At 48.6% G+C, this 24,688-nt stretch overlaps 1 protein-coding gene across 1 annotated transcript in view; it reads left to right on the top strand.

The window, feature by feature from the left end:
* Window positions 1–214: 214 nt before the first annotated feature.
* Window positions 215–24,688, top strand: part of LOC144100866 (transmembrane protein 114) — a 114,055-nt gene continuing 89,581 nt past the window's right edge. The window contains exons 1-2 of the mRNA XM_077633754.1: window positions 215–425; window positions 548–1,452. Of these exons, the coding sequence (XP_077489880.1) occupies window positions 1,212–1,452 (241 nt within the window). The 5' untranslated portion in view covers window positions 215–425; window positions 548–1,211. The remainder of the gene's footprint in view (window positions 426–547; window positions 1,453–24,688) is intronic.

Here is a 24,688-nt window from a genome sequence, read left to right as displayed (position 1 = left end):
CTGTACAACCGAGCCGACGGTCTGGCGACTGTTGGGAGGGGTAGGTACCTGTTGCGCCGCCGCGAAGGAAGCCGTGCCCCAGCTTTCTCTCTCCCTCTCCTCCGCGCCATCACGAGAAATGACGCCATGACAGAGAGTAAAGGCGGAGGGGAAGAGAGGTCATGCTGTGTCCTCCACTCTCTCTCTCTCTCCGTCTCAGTCCTCCTCATTCTCTATTTCCTCCACCTGTACACACAAGCGTACACGCTGGGTGCACACACCCGAGAGGCGGCAGCACATGACTTGGTCGCCGGCGGCAAAAAAACTACGCACTACGTAGCAGCAGCAGCGGCAGCAGCAGGTTTTCTCTGAAGCCCGGCACAAAAATAGAGGGCAAGGAGGCTAAACTCCTCTCCTGCCCCGCAGTGGAACGGAGACCCGAGAAGGTATTTTTTTCCACATCCTCCCCCCTTAGAAAGAAGGGTCCCGTACCTGGACTTCTGCGTGCGGGAACCTTCTCTCTGTCTCTCCTTACGCAGACCTCTCTCTCACTCCTTCCCCCATGCAGCTTCGACGGTGCCGCGACGCTCCCTCTGGCAAAGTTGGTCCCGCCCTCCTCCTCCACCTCGAAGCAGCCCACACGTTTCTTTCCTGGAGGCCCGGCCGTGTGGCACGCAGCACCCTCTTTCCCCCTCTCCCAACGCCGATCGCGCCCTGGCAAGCCTCTCGCCCGCTGCCGCAGACAGCAGCGACGCCAGCAGTCTCCCTGGCAGTGTGGTGACCCGCCAACCCCTTGGAAACAAGTGTCTGGTGTGTGTGTGCGTGTGCGCCGCTGTCTCTGCTGTACAGTTGGTCGACCGGCAACAAAGAGGCTCAAAGCCGGCGTCTCGTCGCTCCCGTCCCAAGCCGCCCAACGCGCGGCGTCGCCTGCCAAGGCAGGCTCCCCCAGTTTCCCACCTACCCTCCTTTGTGCCGTCAGCCATCGAGCACCCGACGGCCACTCTTCGAACGAGAACGAACGCTCCTCCAACGGACCCTGACACGCTCCGCGCCGGTGGCACGGACAAGGTGTACCTCTTCCGAAACTACCACGCCGTCTTCTGCGAACTCCTTCAGGCGTTCGGCCCGTCGTCTTCGTCCTGTGTCGTGAAGACGTGTTGGTGACTCCTCGTTGAGTTGTCGAGTGCCGACCGGAGTGCTGTGTTACCCTAAACCGTGATCCCCCCACAAGCATGGCCTGCTCGGCGGTGACCCTCTCGATAGCGACCATAGCGGCGGTGCTGGCTCTGGCCTGCCTTGCCATCTCGTTCGGCACGGATAACTGGCTGGAGACGCGCGTCAACCGGACCGCCATCCGTCAGCAGCTGCAGAAGGACACGGACGAGTACCGGGCTTACGAGACGAGAACGGAGTACTTCAGCCGCGACCAGGGACTCTTCAGGATCTGCTTCCCCGAGAAGAAGCCCAAAGGATGTGAGTACTGCACGGCACTGCGCCCAGCTTTCCCTTGTGCTCTGTTAGCACGGTGGGACAGATTGCATATAGCTGTGGAGCCGGATATATATTTCTTTTTCGTGTATGGCCTGAGTGGCTATTCATGACGATAAATACATACGACTAAACAGAAGATGAGAACCAACCCAAAGGACATGAGTCTATTAGTTCAATTTATGGCACCTCTGCCTACTTTTCCACATGCTCCGCTGCTGCTACATTAAAGGCTTTTGCTTTGGTTGCTGTGGTACCGGATAGCTATGTCTAGGATAAACGGATTGGTTGTCCAGAACGATAAAATCATATCGCAAACCGAACATATTGTTCAAAAAACTGCGGAACACATCGGGAATATGTGTTGAAATTAAAGCTGCGCAAAAGACGGTAATGGTAGCCATGCCCGATTTTTTATTCTGCGATGACGCGAAGCTAAATGCTGCGTGTTACCAGATGCATAGTGCATTATATTCTGGATAGTGAGGGTTTCTATCAAGGATGAGGAAACTTACCGAAGTGTACTTCACTGCCATCAGGCAGTTTTTTTCTCGATGCATTGGTGGCCAACTTGAGGGACTAGTGTACTAACGCAGCACAGGTTAGGATGTTCGGAAAGGTCGATAACAGCCTCATTCAGCGGCTGTAAGAGAAGAAATGAAGGGGGCGAATCGGGGGAGATAAGGAGAAAGAGGTGAAGGTGCACATCACATAAGGGCGGCGACGGGTCCAGAATGATGGATATTACGAGCTCAGGCTCAAGTTGAAAGGGCAGATCTCGTGGCATTTTTTGCGATGTTTTACTTTTATTGGTTTGGCACCCACTGCCAGCTGATGAATAGCAGTTTAATAATATTGCTCAAGGGGAAAGTATTTAAAACCTGCATCTTAACGGTACTCACCTAAGGGGCAGAAACGTGGACGCCAACGAAAAGGGTTGAACTTGAATCGAAGACTACGCAGTAATCCATGGAAAGCAAAATGATACTAGTAACATTAACGGACAAGCAGAAAGCAGAGTGAACAAACTCGAGTTGATTACATCCCAGCTGAAATCAAAAAGAAAATGGGCATGACTGCATTCGAAGACAAGGAGTGCACAGTAGGGGACGTCTTTGTCAGGAGAGGGGATGAGATCAGGAAGTATGTGGGGGTAAGCTAGCTGCAACTGGCACTGTATAGGACAGGGTTAAGTAGAGTGATATGGGAAAAGCCTTTGCCCTGCAGTCAATGTAGTCAGGGTGATGATGATGATGATGACGATGATGACTTTTATTGGAGGTGCATTGAAACCAGCGGGAAAGCACCTGCTACCACATAGGAGCATTGCTGTTGCCTGGATAGCCTTGGTGGCGGTTCAGGATGTTGATGCGTAAGAAAACGGAATGAGAAACCACTACTGGCAGGTTTCTGGCTTTCGCCACTGCTGAGGCCACTGAAAAGGGGAAGCACCTCCCACATGAGCTGAAGCTCTGCAAAAATTCTTTTTTTGCTCTTTTTTACCTTATTACTGCCTTATTACATTTGGTGCTGCTCTCTCCGGGGATTTCCCGTAAGCCTGTCCTTGTCCCAGCTACATGCAATGTTACTGGATAACACCTGTATTGTATCCTGGATATATCCAGGACATCAAAAAAAACAAAACAAACAAAGCACGAAATAGGAACGAAGTCTGCGTTTACAGAACGACAGGAATCGTGAGGAACAGCTAAAGGAAGCGCACAGTCCTGGAAAGCAGTGTGCCATAATTACTTGTTTTTTCCACCACGTACACTTTTTTAGTTATTCCAACGCTCGCATGACACAACTCTGAAACGCGTCCAAGGCTCTTCGCGAATGCGTTCATATATGTCCAAGAGCACAGTGTCAGACGCCATCGACCCAACCTGGCTACAAGTCTTGCCCATCGCTCCCGAGCCCAAACAGGTCCTCAGCGCGGTTCCATTTTTCAGCTGACCTTATAAGGATCAGTGATTTACGACTGCCGATCGCGACCTGCCAGAAGCGCTAAATGTTGGCCAAAACTCAAGCCGGCGCCTAACCAGAAACGGGCCGATTTCTTTTACTTGCATAGCAGTGACGTAATTGGAGCGCAGCCGCAGAAGGGAAGGGGGGTTGGCAAAATCAAAACGCAAAGAAAAGAACCCCTTGCGGCGATCTCGTGGTGTTCCGGTTGACCCGTTAAGTACGAGACCTACGTAATTAAGCCGGGCTTAGCGCAGGTAGAGGCGGACACGTCACGGGGCAGACACTGCAGACTCTTTACTTGCTGTTGTTTAGCTGCGCTAGATGTCTATGCTAATGCGAAACTAACTCGCCAAGCACCGGATTCTTTTGGCAAGCAGAGCGATTCGATTGACAGTCCTGCATGAAAAAGAAATATTTTATTGGTTGTGGACAGGGTTCTGGCGTCGACATAGAAAATCGCTGAATGATAATTAAAGAGAAAGCGTCACGGGATCCTGGATTCGGTTTAGAAATACATGGACTGATGACTGTCCTTGGTTGTCTGGAATCATATGAAACCGTTCGGTTAAATTCTTTTTCTTTCATTAAAGATTCTATCTCTGGGTGCGCAGAGCCAGAAGTTGCGCTCGCGTCCAGCTGCGCGATTGGGATAGATTTATCTGCGACCACTTTTTCAGTGTTATTCCGGAATTGCCGCGGCCGGTGCAACGCGAGCTCGTCCGTGCAACCAGGTTGACTAGCTCGTCGCAGTTGGCGGGGAATTCCGGTTGAACGGTGCCTCGATGACAAACGCTTCTACGAAATTTCTCAAGCACGTTCCTACTTGTCTGCCTTTAAAAGCCTTTAGCGCGCTTCCATCCCAGCTGTGGCGGCCGCGTTTCGATGGAGGCGAGACGCAAAAGGCGCCCGCGTGTGCTGTGCGATGTCAGTGCACGCTGAAGATCCCCAGGTGGTCGAAAATCACCCGCAGCGCTCCATTACGTGCCCCGCCGCGGTGGCTCAGTGGTTAGGGCGCTCGACTACTGATCCGGAGTTCCCGGGTTCGAACCCGACCGCGGCGGTTGCGTTTTTATGGAGGAAAAACGCTAAGGCGCCCGTGTGCTGTGCGATGTCAGTGCACGTTAAAGATCCCCAGGTGGTCGAAATTATTCCGGAGCTCCACTACGGCACCTCTCTCTTCCTTTCTTCTTTCACTCCCACCTTTACCCTTCCCTTACGGCGCGGTTCAGGTGTCCAACGATATATGAGACAGATACTGCGCCATTTCCTTTCCCTCCAAAACCAATTATTATTACTCCATTACGTCGTCCCATTCCATGCCGTAATATTCTAGTTCACTTCAATTAAAGAATAAATTAAGGCTTAAACTCTTCTATGCAATTTACCACTCAGAAAATCGGAGGGGACACTTCAGCTCCGTTTTAAGGGTATGACGCGATTGCATTAATGGGTTAATGCCCCTATAAGAGAATTAGGCATTCTCTACTTAGCGTTCACAGATGGCGGGGAATCCTACCACTCCTTGCGTAGTGCTGCAGCGTTTAAGCGATGCGCCACTGCACTGCGATGGCAGGTGCTGCCACCGCGGTGGGACTTGTGCGATCCAGGTTGCCCTTCCCAGCGACCTCTCGCGACCAATCATTAATTTACCTGCCACCTGCCAAGGTGAGCAGTTTGCTCACAATCCGGTGGGCAGGTTGCGATGACGCCACAAGGTCACGTGACCTAGCTGGCCGGTCTACCTCCTAGGTTGTTTCTCTGGGGAATTTTTGCTCGCGGTGAATGACGCCGACACCGGATTTTCTGTGACACGAGTTCCCTAACGCTATCGCGTTAAAACCGATACAGACACCTCTCTCAAATACCCACACTATGTCTCTAGGCGTATTCACCGCTGTCTTAAAATTCGCGAATATCATGGCAGGACTGGCACTTGCGCAAATTCCTTGTTTGTTAAATCAGTTGGAGAGTGAAATAGATCAACTGAAACGCAAATGTGCTGTGTGAAGGAAGATGTTTCTTTTTTTCATACTGTCACCGCCTGCTACAACGCCTTCGGGCGCTGCGGGGTAATAATGTTTAAAAAAAGAATGAAGAAAAATTACAGTAGTACAGGATGGTGATGATAATGCTGCGCAAACGTCGCTGTAATGCGGCCCGCACGCGAGCAAAAGTTTCTCCGGGGAAGAAGGGAGGCCAAGGTGGGCCCGAAAGAGCTCTGCCCTTATGCGTCGACGAGGAAGTGGCGGTCTCCTCGCAAGGCATCCCCGGCCGGCCGACACGCTCCAAAAGTACGGCCCGTGCCGCCGCCGCCACGAAACTTGTTCTTCAGGATTAGGATGGGCCCAAAAGTGGACGGGAACGCGCGCCGCCCGCTTCCTCTTCGTGTGGCACTACCGCCCAGCCATGGCCGTGGTGTCATGGCGGCGGCGCTTTCTCCCAGCAGACGACGCCTCGCCGCTCTCCGGTGTGCCTATCGTCTGCTCGTCGCCGATTCGATGACCGTCTGCTATGGCCGCATTGCCGCACCAACGTGTTTCTGACCTCAGCCTTCCCAGCCACTGCTAATCAGATAGAAGCACCTGTCGCCCCAGGAAGAAGTTTCTTGAGTAGTTGGTTTGGATCACAGCCTTCCCAGTCATTGCTAATGAGATAGAACCACCTGTCGCCCCAGGAAGAAGGTTCTCGGATCTCAGCCTTCCCAGTCATTGTTAATGAGATAGAACCACCTGTCGCCCCTGGAAGAAGCTTCTTGAGTAGTTGATTTAGTTTGGTTTGGTTTATGGGGGTTTAACGTCCCAAAGCGATTCAGGCTATGAAGGACGCCGTAGTTTGAAGGGCTCCGGAAATTTCAACCACCGGGGGTTCTTTAACGTGCACTGACACCGCCCAGTACACGGGCCTCTCGAATATTTCCTCCATCAAAATTCGACCGTGCGGGCGGGATCGCACTCACGTCTTTCAGGTCAGCAGCCGAGCGCCATAACTTTTGAGCCACCGCGACGACTCTTGAATAGTTGAACGTAAAGAAATTGGTGGGGATGTGTCGGCAAGCTCCAGAGCGGATGCGTTTTTCGGAAGCAAATCTTTTAGTCGTTTGGGACGCATCAGATTTCGTGAAGAAAGTCTGAATGTATCTGTGATGTTAGTGGCCTTCACGGGCTGCTTCATCTGCTTTTTCATTGGTCACAATGCCACAGTGTGCTGCTATCCACTGAAATGTTATGCAGTGGCATGCGACAATAGTCAATGATGTAGATGCCCGATGTCAAGAGAAGTGGGCGGCTGATTGATTTTCTTCAGCAGGTTGAACAGGATCTGCAGAGATGCTTTGGAGTCGGTAAACCCTCCGGGGGTTCGGCGCAGGATATAGGAAACAGCTTCTTTAATGCCATGAATCTCAGCAGACGTAGAGCATGTCTTCCGCTGCAGCCGGTAAGAAAGGACATGGCTTGTTGAAGGCACATATTCCTTATTTATTTTTTCATTAAAGGGTTTCTCTCTCATTCTCTCTCCAGTCGCCCTCAGTATTTGCAGTGACCGACACACAAAATAATAGAGACGTTGATAACACGAAAGTTGCGGCCACTTATAGGGATTTCGTATTTACGCAATTCGAGCTAAAATTTTCCGAAATTATATCAGTCATGAGCTCAAATCAAATTCACTGGAATTTCGTTCCTGACCCGCCGCGGTGGCTCAGTGGTTAGGGCGCTCGACTACTGATCCGGAGTTCCCGGGTTCGAACCCGACCGCGGCGGCTGCGTTTTTATGGAGGAAAAACGCTAAGGCGCCCGTGTGCTGTGCGATGTCAGTGCACGTTAAAGATCCCCAGGTGGTCGAAATTATTCCGGAGCCCTCCACTACGGACCTATTTGTTCCTCTCTTCTTTCACTCCCTCCTTTATCCCTTCCCTTACGGCGCGGTTCAGGTGTCCAACGATATATGAGACAGATACTGCGCCATTTCCTTTCCACCAAAAACCAATTATTATTATTATTATTTCGTTCCATTTCTTGGATGCACTAGATGCAAATAACTGAAGGGAAGAAAATTTTCTGTACTAATATTTAGCTGCCTGATTTCTGAAGATGATCCACGCGATGCAATATATAATGTGGCTTTTGACAGCTTTTTAGCCAGCTGTTAATAAATAGCATATTAAAACAGCGGTTCGGTGTTATATCTTTGTTATCCTAACTTTGTTATTCTGAATTTTGATTGTTTTTTTTCGTCGTTTATATAATTTTTGGAGGTAATACCTTCTACCTTCGCGAATAATACACGGCCGCTGGTCTCCATTCCACATCAATCACCCGTGGTCGTATCGAGCAAACCATGCAAACACCTGTTTCAGTCGCTAAATGCATTCCTGCGCAAACATTCAAAAAGACCCTGTATGCAGCTTTGTACCTGTCTACATCTTGCAGCAGCTGCAAGATGCATATGTTTCGGGAAAAAAAAAAACGATCCTCCAGATATACGCACTGATATATAAAAAAAAAAAAGACACGAAGGTCTGACCATGTCTTCCAGTTATAACCAGATCTTCCCCCGTACCCAGCAATTCTGGACAAAAGCATTTTTGAGCGGGAAACCGTTTATGATCGCAATTTTTTCATATAATGGAAGATTTCACTATAACAATCAATATATCTGCAGATCACCCGACGGCAGTCTTGTATTTTTTTCTATTCACGTTTTTGCTATCGTCGAAACTGTTCCCCATTGCTTTTATACGGCAGTGTTAACTGTTCGATGCGATCGATGGAAACACTTTAAAAGGATGATTTTGCTACATGTCAGAATAATGAAATATTACCTTCAATATTTCCATAAAAGTGTCGCACAATTTTGCAATTTTCAAAATTTTTGCCCGAGAAAGCTGGGCATGGTTACGGACATACCAGGATTGGAGAAAATATGGATAGATGTGAGATGCCTGGTACTTCATATCACACAGGAATTCGGCAGATAGGGCTATATATGTCGTATGTGCCCAATTCCAGGTGTGTCCATATCTGAATTTTTTTGGACATTCCAAATACGGTATTTTCAAAAGAGTGGATCTGCTTTCTCTGTCGTTGTGTGGCTATGTACAGACGACCCGCTTATCAGCGTGCAAAAAAAATAGAACATCGTCTGCTTGCTGGTAGTTTCTAAGATCGTCTGCAATCTAACGTAGTCGCACATGGATGCGGCGGATTCAGTTTCCGCCGACGACAAAGTAAAAGAAAAACAAAAAAAGGTGAGGCACGTGTGCTGTTCAATCGACGGCGCAACGTGCTTTTTTGTTGTTGTTGTTGTTGTTGCTGTCTATGTTGCAATTGCGTGCCGTGCTAACAGCAGAGTCCTTCGCTATCACGACGCGAGGAGAGAGGGGGAATGGGGATGGTGCAAGCCGAGGTGGAATGCGCATCCCCCGAAGGCGCGGTTGCGTGTCTGCTGCGTCTTTGGGACGCATTTCCACTTCCGTCTGGGGCGAGCGTGACGACTTCCTCGCCGACAGCGGAGACGCTTTGTCGCTTAAACAGCCGCTCACACCCCACGTAGTGTACGACTAGCCGGGCGAGGCGCGGTATTCTCGCGAGTCCCTTGTCGCGGTTCATTGCGTCTCCCTGCCGCTAGGGGCGCGGCTTACTCACCTGTTTCGTCGTTCGCCACGCCCCGTAGTCAGCGCAGTTTGCGGGCACGAATAGCGAAGAAAAAAAAAGAAAGGAGAAAGCTATGCACTGAAGTAATAAAAATAATGACGCCATGGTTCAGAAACGCTGAAGTATGTGTATTTGGCGGGAGACAAAAAGTTTGTGGCATTCAACACGTATGGTAACGGTGACCACGCTTAACCGGTAGTCCGTCATTCTACTTGCCTGTCATCTGTCCAGGCTCTATTGGGATGCCAGAAGGAAGAGAGTGGAGTCAAGGGACAAGAAAAGAAGGGAAACAGGACAAGCGCAGTGAGGAAACAAACGCGAATTAATGACAGCCTGAGACCTAGAAGGTAAAATGAGCGTTGACAGTGCATGTAATGCGAAGGAAAGGTAACCAATGGTTGTAAAGGGCAATGTAGAAGGCAAAAGAAAGCAGAAGATGGTAGATAGTCAGGAGGGCAGATATAAGATTTCTAAGTTTGAGGCAATAAGGGTTAAGTGCAGATTGATGTTAGGGGTTTTCGTCATGTAGTGGATGTGTGCAGTGATGGCGATACCAGAGCCGAGGAGTCACAACTGCTAATCAATTGTTTATTGCTATAAGAGCGAGTGTTCAGTACATAGCTTGCGGCTCATAACCGGCGCCCGGAACGATATACGCTTGCAAAAAATAGGGCCTCTAGTCATATTTATATGCGAATAAGCAGTTCTTGTTAGGGAGTTTTACAATAGGGTGACACTATAGTGGAATAGCCTGGCGCCAGTGCACATGCGCAATAGCGCTCCGCTATCCCCCTAACCGACACGGTCACCCTATTCTAAAACCCGTGATTAAGTACGTCCCCCCTTCTCCCCTCTTATTCCCTTCCCCCTACCAGCTCCATAATTCTCGTCACCCTCTCTCCTTTGCCGCACGGGAAATATGACGTCATAACAAGAATAAAAATGGAATTTTTAACATTAGCTGAAGCTGGCCGCTTGACACGAACCGAATGGTCCGCACCTGTGACGTCCAAACATTCCAGGCAGTGCAGTTGTCAACCATAACTCCCGTCAAATTCCATTTCGTTTCCACGACCGTAGTCGTATAATACAGACTGGTATTCACCGGCTCGTAAATGCACATTTTTCGCGTTCCCTTACATCAGGCGGCAGACCGCGTGGTGGCAGCTATAGGCACAGCATAGCTGGGAGTTGACGTAAGCTCTTGAGTAGCAGGTGGTGAAAAACTCAAAACAAATGCAAAAAAATCACAACGAATGAAAGGTGCGTCTGACCGCGACGAGGGTTCCAATAACCTCTGATCAGCAGCCCAGGCGAACGCAGCCGACAAGTGCTTTGATCCGTTCAACGTCCCGGACGGCGTTGCTCGCGTCCGATTAAAGGTGTGGCCATACTTGCTCGACGCCTCACACAGAAAGGCGCGTGTGCGCGAATGATTGACAAGGCTACGTAACAACGCGGTTCGTTCGAGTCATGCAAAGGCTCCGCCCAACAGCGGACCCATGACTGCACAGCTATAACAGAAGCGAACTGCTGGAGATAAAAAAAAAAAAAGACGTTTGTTGAACACCACGAGGTCTCTCGAGCGATGGCTGGTAATGCGTATGTCCGAGTCGGTACGTATACGCAGGTCGAGGTGATGGGGGAAAAGCGATTTGTTCTGGATCTTTCAAACGTCGTCGATCAAAACGCAATTCGCCCCTGGACCCCTTGTTTTCGTCGTCCCTTCAACTCCGCCACGGACAGTGAGAATTTGTGCGTGCGTCGTTGGATGCTGGGCGAGGGTTGTTGAACGCTTGGTTCGGTCCATTTGTTTTCGCCGCCTCCAAACGAATTTGATGGTTTTCCCACCTGCGTGTCTCTTTTCGGTAGGCTGCAGCTCCTCCCTTCGCTGATATACGTACTGCTATTGTGCGGTATAGAAGTCCGTGTGTTATTCACGTTCATATACGGGCACCTGCACAAGTCTACGAAACCACGAGAAACCTGAATTTCCTGGACACATAGGGCATTTCATAACGTCAACGATTAAATAAAGTTTTTTTTTTTTACAGCCCTGTCTTTCCTTTCTACGAACTGCTATTTGGAGAGTAAACGTTCTTGTGTAGTTCACCTTCATGTGCGGGTGCCCGCAGAAGTCTATGAAGCACGGAAACCAAGAAACAGCTGCTTTTCTTGGGCACATAGGGTCTTTCATACTGCCAACCGTTATGTTGAGTCTTCTTTCTCTCTTCTTTCTTTTCTTACCTTCCTTTTCCTTCACTCGCTCTTTATTTTTCTTCTTCCTGAAACGCGGCCTCACATTGAGGAGTGCACTTTTCATTGAAGGGTCGCACACAGAAGGGCAGAGCGCTATCTTCAGCGTAGGCTGCATGTGATCTATATAGTCGGATACAACTCAAGATAGAAACGGCACATGCCCCTCAAAGGAGGCCTTCCAGCGACTGGCGTCAACTGATTTTCATGACGCCATGGCTAATCTCCTTTAACTTGGTCGCGTGCTGTCGCAAGGAGCTTAACCACGGATTAATGGACTAACCGCGACATCATCACAACCGGTCGACGCCATTGGCTGAAGAGCCTCTTTTGAGGGGCATTTGCCGCTTCGCTCTTGAGTTGTATCCGACCATAGTCGGTCTCTTGTTTCAATAGACATGTGATGTCACGGAGAACCACAGGACTTGGGGAAGGGAGCACGAACACGGGACAGCAGCGCCAATTAAATGTTGTTTATTTTTCTGAAATGAGTGTAGGGAGGCTGGGGACCCTAACAGTGAACGCAGGCAAATACTCACCGAACTTTTCACTACACAATACCAGCGGCTTCTCGCCTTTCTTTCTTTTTTTTGCTTCATGCATGGGTCAGTGACTGGTCGTTGATATCTCATAATCAATAATGATTAGGATATAGTCAACGCCCAATCACGACCCGTGCATTGACTATATAACCTAGCTGGTAGTTGTTAGTGGTCGTTGACTATACAACCTAGCTTGTATCTTCTAGACGCGACACAGCTTTCGTCCAACCATCGATACCTGTAACTTATCGGAGCGGTCTTGCAGCGAACAGTCGACAGGGCACGGCTTAGTTCCTGCATCCTCACTCGTTCTTCATACTTTGACTCCAGCGTACGAGGCAAACTTCGTATCAGCAGCGCTTATCAACGCGTTCGCTACCTTATAGGCTCTTGCAGCGCGGTGTAGTGAAGGGCCACTGTCTTTTGTCTCCTCCACTATAGTATCTGCTAAAGTTGACAAAACTTTCATTGATGCCATCGACTACATAATATCGGCAACTATATAGCTTATCGGACGCGTCTATGTATACACCCAGCAGTCGAAGAGACATCGGTCAGCGACCGTTGTCTCTTTTATCTTCTAACTCTTCACCCAGCAGACAAGACTAAGTTCAACCAAGTGTTTGATCTTCGTACCAGAAATGCATTTATATCTCGCTTTCGCTTCCTTCAGCCCGTATGCAGCTTTTATACGCGCTGATTATGATCGCTCATATCTTCCACACCCGAGCGACAAAACTTTCATTGAAACACTGGCTGCGTAATAATCGACAACTATAAATGCATAGCTTATCGGACACGTTCTGTGTACACCGGGCAATGGACGAGGCGTTCGGCGGGCAGTCTTCCGGAGGTCGCGAAGGGCCGGCATGGTGGGGAAAAAAAAAAAAGAAGACAGCAGGAAACTTGACCCAAATGGAAAGGAGACGCGAAGGCTACTACACGGCCGCACAGTCTGCGAGGCGAGGGAAGTTCACTTTGATTGTTGTTGCGATTGTTGCGGTCGGTTCGGGACGATCGCCTGGTGATGCGGCCGCTTTATAGCGGGATTCTCACCGTTTTATCTCTCCGCGAGGAAGGACATCATCAATGGGGGAGGGTTCCGGAATGCCGCTGCTGTCTACTTTTTTTTCCCTCCTTTTTTGTTCTTTTAATCTCGTCCGCTGTTTCCTCGGCGCGTTGTGAATGCATTGTTTCCGGCGGGGTAAATCCGCGGCTACTACCGGAAACGCGTTGAACGTCGCGTGGTCCGCTAAAGACTGCAGAGTTCACCGCTTTGGATGCCGCCTGGTTGCCCTTTGTTCGTTTTTATTTTAATCCCCGTCGGCGCTCTCACGGAACGAACGAAAGGACGTGGGAAAGACGGAAGCAGGCTAAGGAAGGCGTTGTTGCTTAAACCGGCGCACCACGTTAACCCCGCGGTCAAGGAGGCAGCCAGAAAGGCGATTAGTCATCATCATCATCATTTATTATCCCTTAAGGGCCCTGGGTTGGGCATTACATAAGGGGGGGGGGGGGGCGGGGATAACAAGTACAGTGATCACGTGGTCATATAAAAGCGAAATAAAAACCGGAAAACACCCCCCTGGGACGTAAATAGAGGAGTCGACTCCGGCGTTGGGGCATCAGGTATGGCGGTGCGGTGCTCGTCTGTATAGTTTGCGATAGTTATGAGATGATGCCAAACGCGGGCTTATATTTATGACAACTCAACGGGCTACTGCCACCTCACTGAGTTGGAGAGGATGTAGGAGTAAGTGGTTTTATTAAAATATAATAAAAAGGAAGGAGAAGATTTTTACTAGCCCCGGAATCTGCTATCGATGCTGAAGCACCTGAGCCGTAGCTATTGACTAATATTGACACTGAAATCAAAGCATCATGATCAGCAGCGGCAGGATGTAGGTATACCATACCCTTTGTCTAGCCGCTGCAGTGGCTCAGTGGTTACGGCGCTCGGCTGCTGACCTAAAAGACGCGGGTTCGATCCCGGCTGCGGCGGTCGAATTTGGATGGAGGCAAAATTCTAGAGGCCCGTGTACTGTGTGATGTCAGTGCACGTTAAAGAAGCCCAGGCAGTCGAAATTTCCGGATCCCTTCACTACGGCGTCCCTCATAGCCTAAGTCGCTTTGGGACGTTTAACCCCCATAAACCATAAACATACTCTTTGTCTGAACAAAAGAGCACATGTAAGGTGGTTCCTTCTGTGCCATGTCAATGGTTCTTTATGCATCGCCACATCTTTTGACGGTAACGGGAACTCTCATTCTTGCCCTTTAGAAGCGGCTTCCACGGAAAGCGAAGTTAATATCTATTGAGACGCTTAAAAAGCCAGAACGGTAAATGTTGCGTGCGATAACATGTACGTTTTTTGGTGTCTGCGCCCTCTTCCTTTTTATTCATAGCTTGCGTAAACATTTTGTTGCGATTGAAATCGAGCACGGAACAGATATATGCCGCTTGTCCGCAGGCCCTCTGCTTCGTCTGCTGGATGGCACACAGACATTCCCTGCGTGTGTGTGTCATTCCTCACGAATGGGATCGCAATAAATCGGCCGCGGCGGCCGCGTTTCGATGGAGGCGAAACGCAAAAGGCGCCCGTGTGCTGTGCGATGTCAGTGCACGTTGAAGATCCCCAGGTGGTCGAAATTATTCCCGACCCCTCCACAATGACACCTTTCTCTCTCTTTCTTCTTTCACACCCACGTTGCTCCTTTCTCTCAAGGTACTGTTGAGGTGTCCACCAAGAAGTGAGACAGTTACCGCACTTTTCATTTCGTGATAACCAATCATTGTAGTGGACATGCGTCTGTTCGTGAGCTACACATCAATGAAGTGACACGGCCACGCGCTGGGCACTTCGAATGAATATTTTTCAGAAGAATTTTGCTTCAATGCTGCCGCATAAGCGTGCCTTCTTATTTCGCAGTGATGTAGACCGCGGTGCTGACGCGAGGCAGCGAGATTGTTTGATCGCACTAGGAGGTAACCGGGCTGATTTCAATGGATTTCAATGGCAGTTCATCGCGCAGTTGTCGTCCGGCATCGTCGCATTAGAAGGCGCAATGTGTCTGTCGTAATCGGAAATTTAATGACGCCACAACTCTTTGGACACGCGATAACCTTTTGATCATGAGAACGAAGCACTGCCGCGTTCTCATGCCAGTCAAGTCGCACATAGTTTCTGTCGTCCTGGGACCAAGTCCGTGCGGGAGATAGGCACTCCCGGAAGAGGTGGAGAGGAGGGGGGTGCTGTTGTGCCGCAGTTGAGCTGGGGCTGTCATATCTGGGGCTGTGGTAGATCGCAAAGCTCATATATGAGCCTATTTTGTTTTCCTTCCTCCGCCATGCGAACCTTTCTCTTCGTGAACACTGGATACACTCTGCCAGTCTATCGCAGACATGCCTCGAAGCCCGAGTGTACGGTGGCGCCCCCTCTACCGGCTTCGCTTAGAGTGCGGCTTCAGTGCCGCTTCCGCAATGTCTCCGGTGCTGCTGCTACTGCCGCAGGCACAGCGGCAGCCGGCAGCGTCTGTCCTTTGTTTTCCACACGCACGCTCGCTCTGCTCGTTAGAAACGCGACCGTGCTGGCAACGTTCCCCTCCCAAGGCTTGCCCCGGTTTCCGAGCGGGGCCATTTGCCTGAGAGGAGGAGACTCGGCAGCCGTGCGTGAGGCGCTGGAATTTGCATAGCCCTCCCTCACCGGCATTCTCACCTCGCCTCCTCTCTCACTGCGTTCCGTCGTCTAGACAAAACAGTGCTGCGTGGATCGTGAAACGTGCGAGGCGTGCAGAGGGGGTCTCTACACAAAGTAGTGCCGAGTTTCGACAGCTCTCACTAGGCGCACTCGTTGCATGATAGCCTTGACAAAGCCTATTGGTTTCTCTCCGTTCACCGTCGTCTGCTTCCATTGTGGGGAGCAGACAACGCCCACCATCGGAGGCAGGTCGGTAGTTAGGACAGAGGCGAAATCTCATCATTTGTTTCCGCAGTCTGCACTCTCAATTGCTGCTATATTTGCAGCTTCGCAAACGTTAGCGACACCGACGGTAGTAAAGTTAACCAAGTTAACTGTTGAAGACCGCTGATGGATGGCGTATTGCTGGGAACAGCCGACACTACGGCTCACAGGGGGCGTTTCGATCTACAAACCTCCGGGAACAAATCACGGAAGGTACCCTAAGTTTGTGCTGGAGTCTCATCTCTCCTGTACCGGACTCATCTCCCTTGTAGATAAAGAGCTATCGACCGTGATGCACATATCGGGGATGAAAGCTTTCCTTGATGTGCACTTCTCTCATTGCCACATCGGGAATCATATCAATTACGCAACTGCGCATCTAAACTAGGGCATGTTTCAGAAATCAGATTCTGGAGGTTAGCAGGTTGTACTCTTACTAATGAGATGCGAGCGATTAGCTATAGGTGTAGCGCGGTTGATTTTTTTTCCGTGCTTTAAGCAGCGCTCGGTAGTTCATTCGACTGCCGCCAGTGGCGTTCCAGTCGGCTATAACTGCCGACTATAGCGTTATATGATATCTCAAGAGTTACCATACCCTAGGGTTTAGAGATAACAATGGTCATGTAAATAAACCTGGTTAGAGGTGTAGGAAAACGCGTTTAAAGAAAATGACGAAAAGCCGAGCATGGTGGTAACCGCCACCACGTTTCAAAGGGCACGCTTCTACCTTCCATCTATCCCTCCAGCCAAGTCGGAGCTTTAGACCGACCAGAGCGACAGATTTTGATGGATGGGACCCTTTGCGGAAAAATTGATAATAATAATAATAATAATAATAACAGTAATAATAATAATAATAATAATAATAATAATAATAATAATAATAATTGGTTTTTGGGGAAAGGAAATGGCGCAGTATCTGTCTCACATATCGGCGGACACCTGAACCGCGCCGCAAGGGAAGGAATGAAGGAGGGAGTGAAAGAAGAAACGAAGAAAGAGGTGCCGCAGAGGACTGGAGGAATAATTTCGACCACCCGGGGATCTTTAACAGGGAGCTTTGACGAAATTGGTACATGATAAAACGGATTTGCATTCTCTTTTACTGCACGGCTTTAGTGCTGCAGACAACAGACGCGCAGACGACGAATGGCCAACGGCTGAGCGGCGTTGCAGAAGACCGCTATTCAGTGCCGTTGTGCGCTGGTTCTTTCTGCCGTCTGCTATGCACCAGTTCTTTGCGTCGTCTGCTACACACACTCTCAGGCCCCGTCGTCGTCTGCTATGCTCGCGCCCTCTATGGAGTCTCCGAGAACACGCGCGGCATTTTCTTAGGAAGGCCGGCGTTGTCAGCGCTTCGAGGTGAAAAAGGCGTGGAGCCTCGAGATTGTAGGAAGAGATAACGAAACAAACCGGAGACCGACCGAGCGAGTGGCTGAACGAAATAAGAGAGGCACGGAAGAACTTCGTGACTGCTTTCTTTTCACTTAAGCGAGGCTAGATAACTCGCAGCGCCCTCTTCTGGATGCTGCTGCTGCTGCGAGAGAGCGGAACACGCAGAGGAGGCATTGTTTGAACACATCACGAAGGCGCTCTAAAACGCGACTGCCTTCTGTATTTTTCTTTTTTTTTTTGTCCGGCCTTAACTCCATCCCGATGCGAGGCTTGCGTTTGCGCCACGGTACTAAGCAGGTCTGGGTTCTATTTTATTCATTTGGGCTCCGAGCGTTCTTGCGCAGACAATGGCACCGCCCCTTCTGCGGAATCTGCGAAAAAAAAGCAAAAACAAATGAACACACCGTCTAACATCGAGGTCGTCTTCTGAATGGCTGCGCAACGGAGTTTCTACCTTTCGATAACCAGAAGTCTCGGTATTTGATTGTCGTCGCTGTGTGTAGGAGGTAACAACTGCAGTTAGAACTCCGACGTAATTAGGACCTCGAAGAGCGAACTGTTTCTTTTCCATAGAGTTAACTTGTGGCAATTCAGGCTTTAATGATGATGATGATGAATTTTTAATAGCGGAAGGGCAGCTTCGGCTAAAAAGCGCCCTGGCGCAAGGTATTTTTGTTCTCACAAGGTGAGGAAAAAGGCCCATTTTCCAAACAACCCCAGATAAGCCGAGCACCAGACCCGGGGAAGCTTTCACCCATGTATCACCGGTGTGTACCCGGCGGCTTTGGGAATCGAACCCTGCCCCTCCAGCTTGCGAACCGGATGCTCAAACCACTAGGCTACTGCTGAAGTAAACTTTGGCTTAAAGCTGCATCGTTTTCGCTAATTGGAGACTACGCCTCGCAGTTGAACGCATAGGGGTGTAGGGTAAAACTTCGAAGGCCATATTATTGTCCTGCCCTGAACTTGTACACAAACATGCAAAGAAACCTGTACTTTCCACGAATATCATTTCTGGCTTTCATTTTTATCCCCCTGAGTTGAGAATTTAAAATTAGGCGTGCAAAGTTTACACAAACATGCCGAGAAATCTGTACTTTCCATGAATATCATTTCTGGCTTTCATTTTTATCCCCCTGAGTTGAGAATTTAAACTTAGGCGTGTCAAGTTTACACAAACATGCAGAGAAATCTGTACTTTACATGAATATCATTTCTGGCTTTCATTTTTATCCCCCTGAGTTGAGAATTTAAAATTAGGCGTGCCAAGTTTCAGAGCACCCACAGTACATTTATGCGCACCTAAAGGTGAAAAATAGGTCACCAGAGAAATAAAAAACAACTCCAACAGCAGTACCAGCAACAAAATAAAAAAAGCAAAACCATAAGCAGAACTAACTAGGAATGGCATCTGCGTTCGACAAATTTTTTACTCTTTTCCCAAATTCCACGACTATAGCACGATTCCAACATCCTGACTTGGCTGATTAAAGTTTAAGACGTTAGCCTCCTCCAAGCTTTCTGGGTGGGCATAAGCGGGCCTTATACAGGGTCTCATGAATAAACCTGATATCTGAACGAAATTAAAAAAACGAAACAGCGTTGTTACATTTGAAGTAGAGCTCGTCGCACACGAAACACCGTCGCTGCGTTCCCGACGTATTAGATATGCGTCCGCCTGTCATATTATACATTTACTGGACCGATGAAGTCATATTTCGAAGTCATATATCGAACCTAACTGTATTTTTCCCGCTTTTTTTATCGTCTAACCAGAATTTGCTTAGAATTCTCAAGGAATTAACGTATGCAAGTTCCTTCTTCGTGTATTCTGCTCCCAATATAACGCGTGGCTCTTAGTGTACATACACGTTTTTTACGTTGCCTGATGAATGCCGTCACACTGTTGACTCTGAAGTGTTCTTTTTTTTTCAGCAGTGTTCTCGCTCGAAGCCGGTTTGGTTGGAGCGCGCGCGCTTCGTTAGGGCAGAGTCCTTCAACTCTGGTTATGGTTACGAGAAGCAAAGAAACCGCGGAAAATCGGGCCGCGGTAAACCAGTTATCGCGCGCTCTCGCCGCCTTCTTCTCGTGTTTCTTTTTTTTCTTTACTTGTTAGTATTTTCACGCGTCCTTGCCCAGTTTTGCAATTTCTCATTTGCCGGGAAATGGCGCAAAAAAAAATATATCGCATAACCTGAACGCACACACAGGCGCGCATACATAAATGGCGGGATAAAAAAAAATGACATCCGCGAACTGGTTTTCTATACTGTGTCCTATAACCAAAACACCGGGTGAAAAAAATGAACAAAAAATAACAGTCGGCCAGGTGTGAAACGGCTTGACACCGTGCCAGGCAGTCGCTGCATTTCTGGTATGCGTTCCCGCTCTCTTCGTTTCAATTAGGGCAGTCGAGGCTGCATTCGAAACGAGCGCGTCTTTTCTGAGCAAAGGAAGAGAGATCGCGAGGTAGAGCATTTAGATTTGAATTTCGCTTGCAGACACATTCTATCATAGCTTAACGCTCGAATGTACTGCATCATGGAGGAAGGGAAAGCTCAGGACAGGACCTCGCTTTCCAAGCTGCGCGCCAAAAAGTGTGCCGGAAGTCAAGTGTTTTCGCAAGGTCTGCTGGGAGTCTTTGGCCGACGTGCAGCGGTGTTGTGTGCTGCATTGTCTACTGCGCATGCGCAAGCGCGCTGAGGCGGTAGCCAATTAACTGGGGTAGCCCTCACGTCCCAGTTTGAAAGATGTCACGTAACGGCCTCTCCTGAATTCTTCAATTCATCCATGCCCTGCATAGTCCCTGCGATCCAGAATGTACAAACGTTGCGTTGTGTTGGGTTTAGTGGTCCATAAGCATCTAAGGCTATCATGCGCCAAGCACAAAGTATAGAAAATTGTTTTGTGCAGGATTTTATAAAAAAGAGAATGTACAAATGAAATTGTTTTTGTAACTATACTGGTGAACGAATACCAAATATTGATAATATTACTCAAGTCGCGTTTCCGACCTTATTTATCGAAGCGAAGTGGAAGTGTCGCCTGCCCAAGATGCAGTAGGGATGCGCCACAGTTTCCACTCAAAACCCAAACCCTTTCGGGCAAACACTTTCGAATGTACAGATACATATTAAAAGCTGGTGGTTGAATTTGCAAGAATTAAGCCAACGGAAAGGACCCAGAGACAGGAACACATGGCGACGCTGGGATATATCAACTGTTCTTTACTCTGCCTGCGCCCTTCCGACTGATTTAATTCTCGCAAAAAGGTACCAACTGGCCCAGCTCCCCACTCCACTGGGGGTGGAATATTTTTGAGTTCTGCTGTTCACTAACTCCATGCGCCTGATCTTAATGCACCCACTAATTCCCACTAATCCACTGTAATCCATCTTCTGGGATAGGCAGACTTCCTAGTGCGGCAGCATTTTCTTCACTAAAGATGTGGTTAATAAGGCTTCAATTTTTGTTTGTCTTTTGTAACTTATAAAACCTCCTTTCTCGGTGTGATTAGAAAGAACTACCCTATATCGACACGCGCAAACTGCTATTTGTTCTCAGTGGGGTGACAGAAGTTGGTGAAATTGATTTGAGGTCAAGGTGGTGTCGTGCTTTGTGAGGTCGTTTGTCCCCCACTATTGCGTATAGATTAACAGTCGGCCGATACTTAGATTAGATACGGCTGTAAAACTCATTTTGGAAACGTGAGCCGCCCGTGTGTGTGGGACAGATTGTGTTGGCGTCTCGTATCGACAGGAGAGTTGGACGCACATGATGGAACCTGTGGTGAGAACATAGATGACGAAGAATACAGTTAGAAACCATAGAGTTTCTAAATATTACCTGGAGGGAAAGCTGGCTAGTTTCTTAAAGAGCACTTCATCCGCCGCAGGAATGCCGGGAAGACGAGGTTTCGTGTTCGTCTTGGCTAGTGTTGGCTGAAAGCGTGGACTGTACCTAAAAATTGGTAGTTGCGCAATGATGCTCTTTTTTGTGCGCAGATAAAATTATATCGATACCGCGTTTTTCACTTCTTCAATAGATTTAACGCAAGTGAAAGTCGGGTGCTAGGCTGCTATAGAAACTCTCACAGAATTTCTTCGAGGTTTGCCTCGAGAATAGTCGCGAAGTTTTACTGCTGAATCCACGTTTCATGCCCAAAAAAAGCCAAGCCAAGTAAGAAACCTCGTCTTCCCGGCATTCCTGCTCCTTTCCATGGTGGATGAAGTATAGCACCGCCAGCTATCGCTCTAGTTATTTAAGAAACTCTATGTTAGAAACAAGTCAACAAATCACAAGGTCGTTCGAAGCCAACTCGAAGCCAACAAGATCCACGTACTTTCAATCATTCCCTGTGCGTGACAGAACGATAGCAGAGCCCAGTTGTCCTCCAATATTGTCGGCATGAAACTCCGTACCGAAAGCAGCCGAACCCAATCGGATATGTCGCAGTTACCCAAGCCCTAGTTGCATAACTAGCGGGCCCTGTAAAGTAATCAACATTCGTCCTGTACCGGCCGGCAATCCGAGATATGTAACTAATTTTTTCTTGTCCCGGCTTATCGCCGACTACAGCGCCCCGCATTTGTCACGCGACTGCTCTTTCGTGCTGTAAGCTAACACCATTCGTAATTTGCGAGTGGCTAAAGAAGATTAGCAGATTATATACCAAGGCGCTGCGAGCCGAGCTGGAGCGCAGTGGCTTTCCAAGGTACCGAGCGAACGGCTGGAACACAGCTGGCGTTCCCATAAGCTTCCATTCCCCTTTACTTCCTCTGTTACGTAGCATAATCCATGGGGCTTGCGAAACAGACGGTAACGGATTTGGGCCTCCATTTTCGGCTGCTATTTGTCTGCTTCAGAACCGAGGTACGATTAGTCTCTCTGTCTGGCTGTCGATGTGTTGTTGAACGACGTCTTACCCAACGGGGAATCCGACAGGGTCTGGCATTCATTTTCCGTCTTCACTTCTACACGCGCTGCGCGACACTTTGACACACCCTATAAGGGAACATGACCAACTTTCTCGGGCGAAAAATTTGAAAATTTGAAAATTGTAAGACTCTGTTATAAAATTATTGAAGGTAATGGTCCATAATTCTAATATGTAGCAAAATCTTTCTTTTAATGTGTTTCTATCGGTCGCATCGAACAGTTAAGACTGTCATATGAAACCAATGGGGAACGCTTTAGACCATAGCAAAAACGTGAATAGAAAAAAACATACAAGACTGCCGTCGAGGGATGTGCGGATATGTTGATTGGTATACAGCAATCTTAAATTATATGAAACAGATTGCGTTCATAAACGGCTTCCCGCTCCAAAATGGCTTTGTCCAGAATTGCTGGGCATGCAGGAAGTCAGTGCGTAGCATCAGAAATCATCGCCGCCTATACTTAGAAGTCTTCGTTTTCTATTCCAACCCTGTTTTACCCGATCCTTATTAAATTTATCCTTATTACATTTTTTATCCTGATTAGATTTATTATCCTTATTCGATTTATTCAATATGGAGCTCAGTCTTTCTTCTACCCGAAAATGCGCCATATAGAGAACGCAGTTTTCCAGAGCACAAAATTGAAGACACCGCAGAAAATTAGCGTATGTCTCGTGCTATGTCCAGAGCGGTGATGTAAGTTTACTGATGACTTTAAGCGTGTTTTAAGCCTATTTGAGAGCTTATTTTTTATTCATGGCGCGGCTTAAGAACGAGTTTGAAAATTTGGTTTCAAAAGCCAACGGCCAAAACACGGGTACTAATGGCATCGTTGTATCAAGCGCTACTCATACTAACGACGTTCTGCTCCAACAGTCTTTAATGTTCAAAATCGTCGCTGGGATGATGAACGAATGGTTTCGCAGTTAACGGTGAAAACGGGCAGGTCTTGCAAAGACACGAAAGTGCTGCGCAGGAAATGCTTGGAAATGTACGGTACAAAACGATTGCAATAAACGAGGGAAAAAAATGATAAATATAGACCAACGTAGTTTATAAAAAGATATTGCGAAAGAAATAGGGTGTTTTATGTCTCGCACGAAAATGAGCGCTAATAGTAAATTGTCTTCTGGTGTTAAAAAACGACGCGTAGAAACTCAAATTACGGATTTTTTTTTTGGATCACACGATTTGCTCTAAAATTTCGGTTAAAAAAATATATCGCCCTGTTTTCCCTCCTAAATTAAAAAGTAAATAAATAAAATCCGGGAACGAAGGGCCCTACTCATGCTACATTTGCGTGGGTCGAAGTTGTTTTCACATGACCTAGACCCAAATTCTCAATGATGGAAGCAGGTACAAAAATTACATTATTTCGTCTTAGGGGCAGTGTTGGGAAGGTTGGTTTGGGGGGATTGGGGGGGGGGGGGGATTTCATGTTTCAGCGCAGCGTAGCTTCGCTCTTGCAGGGCAGAGTCAAAATCGTCTCTATACAGAAAGCGGCGCAGCCGGTACGATTACCTGGGTGCCACTGCAATACATTACGTAGCAGAGTCGTAGGCTACGTAGGGCAGGCTACGTAGGACTTTGTTGCCGCGCCTGGCAAGAAAGCCCCTGACGCAAGAAAGAAAATAAAAATAAATATGAACGTACGAGAAAACCCCTCTGCGATAAGGAAGGCTCTCCTGCGTCTGGTCTGGCCGAGTACGTCTCCTCCAGACGAGCCAGCGCACATAGATTAGATATGGCCTGATTACTCACGGCGAGACCCTAGACAAACGCCGCTCTCTCTTTGCACAGGGGAAAGACCGCGTACTGTAGTTATCTAGAAGATAAAAAAACAAAAAAAAAGCATTCACCTTGTCGGAGAAACTTGTGCGGGCACTTACACGCAGAGCATTCGGTGTATTAGAGCCATCTAGCGCTAGGCGAGGGAATTATTTCGCTTTGTGCCATCGGAGGCTAAAGTAGCAGCCCCCCCCCCCCTCAAAGTTCCGAGCCGTGCCACTGTGCGTAGGGGCGCCACCTGAAAAAGCACTTCTGCTGTCGAAACGGGCCCACTGCGCCAGTCTCGACACCAGAAGTGTTTTGTCAGGTGGCGCCCCCACGAAGAGTGGCACGGTTCGGAACTTTGAGGGGAGGGGGCGTCTGTTACTTTTTCCCCCGATGGCACATGACGACGTTTGTACGGTCCTTCACAGCTCCCGGCTCTGCGTTCCCGCGCCTGTCTCGACAGCAGTCGCTGCCGGAAAATGGCTGGGGAGTTAACCCTAACCGAGCTCGAGTGGATTAGCGCACCACTTTTGCACCCGACAGTTCATGTGTGCCCCATATGTCTGATACATCCTTCCACCCTTGTGTTGGTCGTCCGAAGAGTGCAGCGTTCCTTGCTAACAGTATTTGTTCCTTGCAAGCGTTCACGGCAACCGAGAAACCCGCATGCGAACCGTCTATCTGCTGTTCTAAGAAGTTAGTTTTGATTTCTGCTCAACGGTTTAGAATCG

The sequence above is a fragment of the Amblyomma americanum genome, chromosome 8 (assembly GCF_052857255.1).
Source record: "Amblyomma americanum isolate KBUSLIRL-KWMA chromosome 8, ASM5285725v1, whole genome shotgun sequence".
In the NCBI taxonomy this organism is placed as follows: Eukaryota; Metazoa; Arthropoda; class Arachnida; order Ixodida; family Ixodidae; genus Amblyomma; species Amblyomma americanum.
Note: the sequence above shows the minus strand (reverse complement) of the source record. Positions and strands in the feature narration are given on the sequence as shown.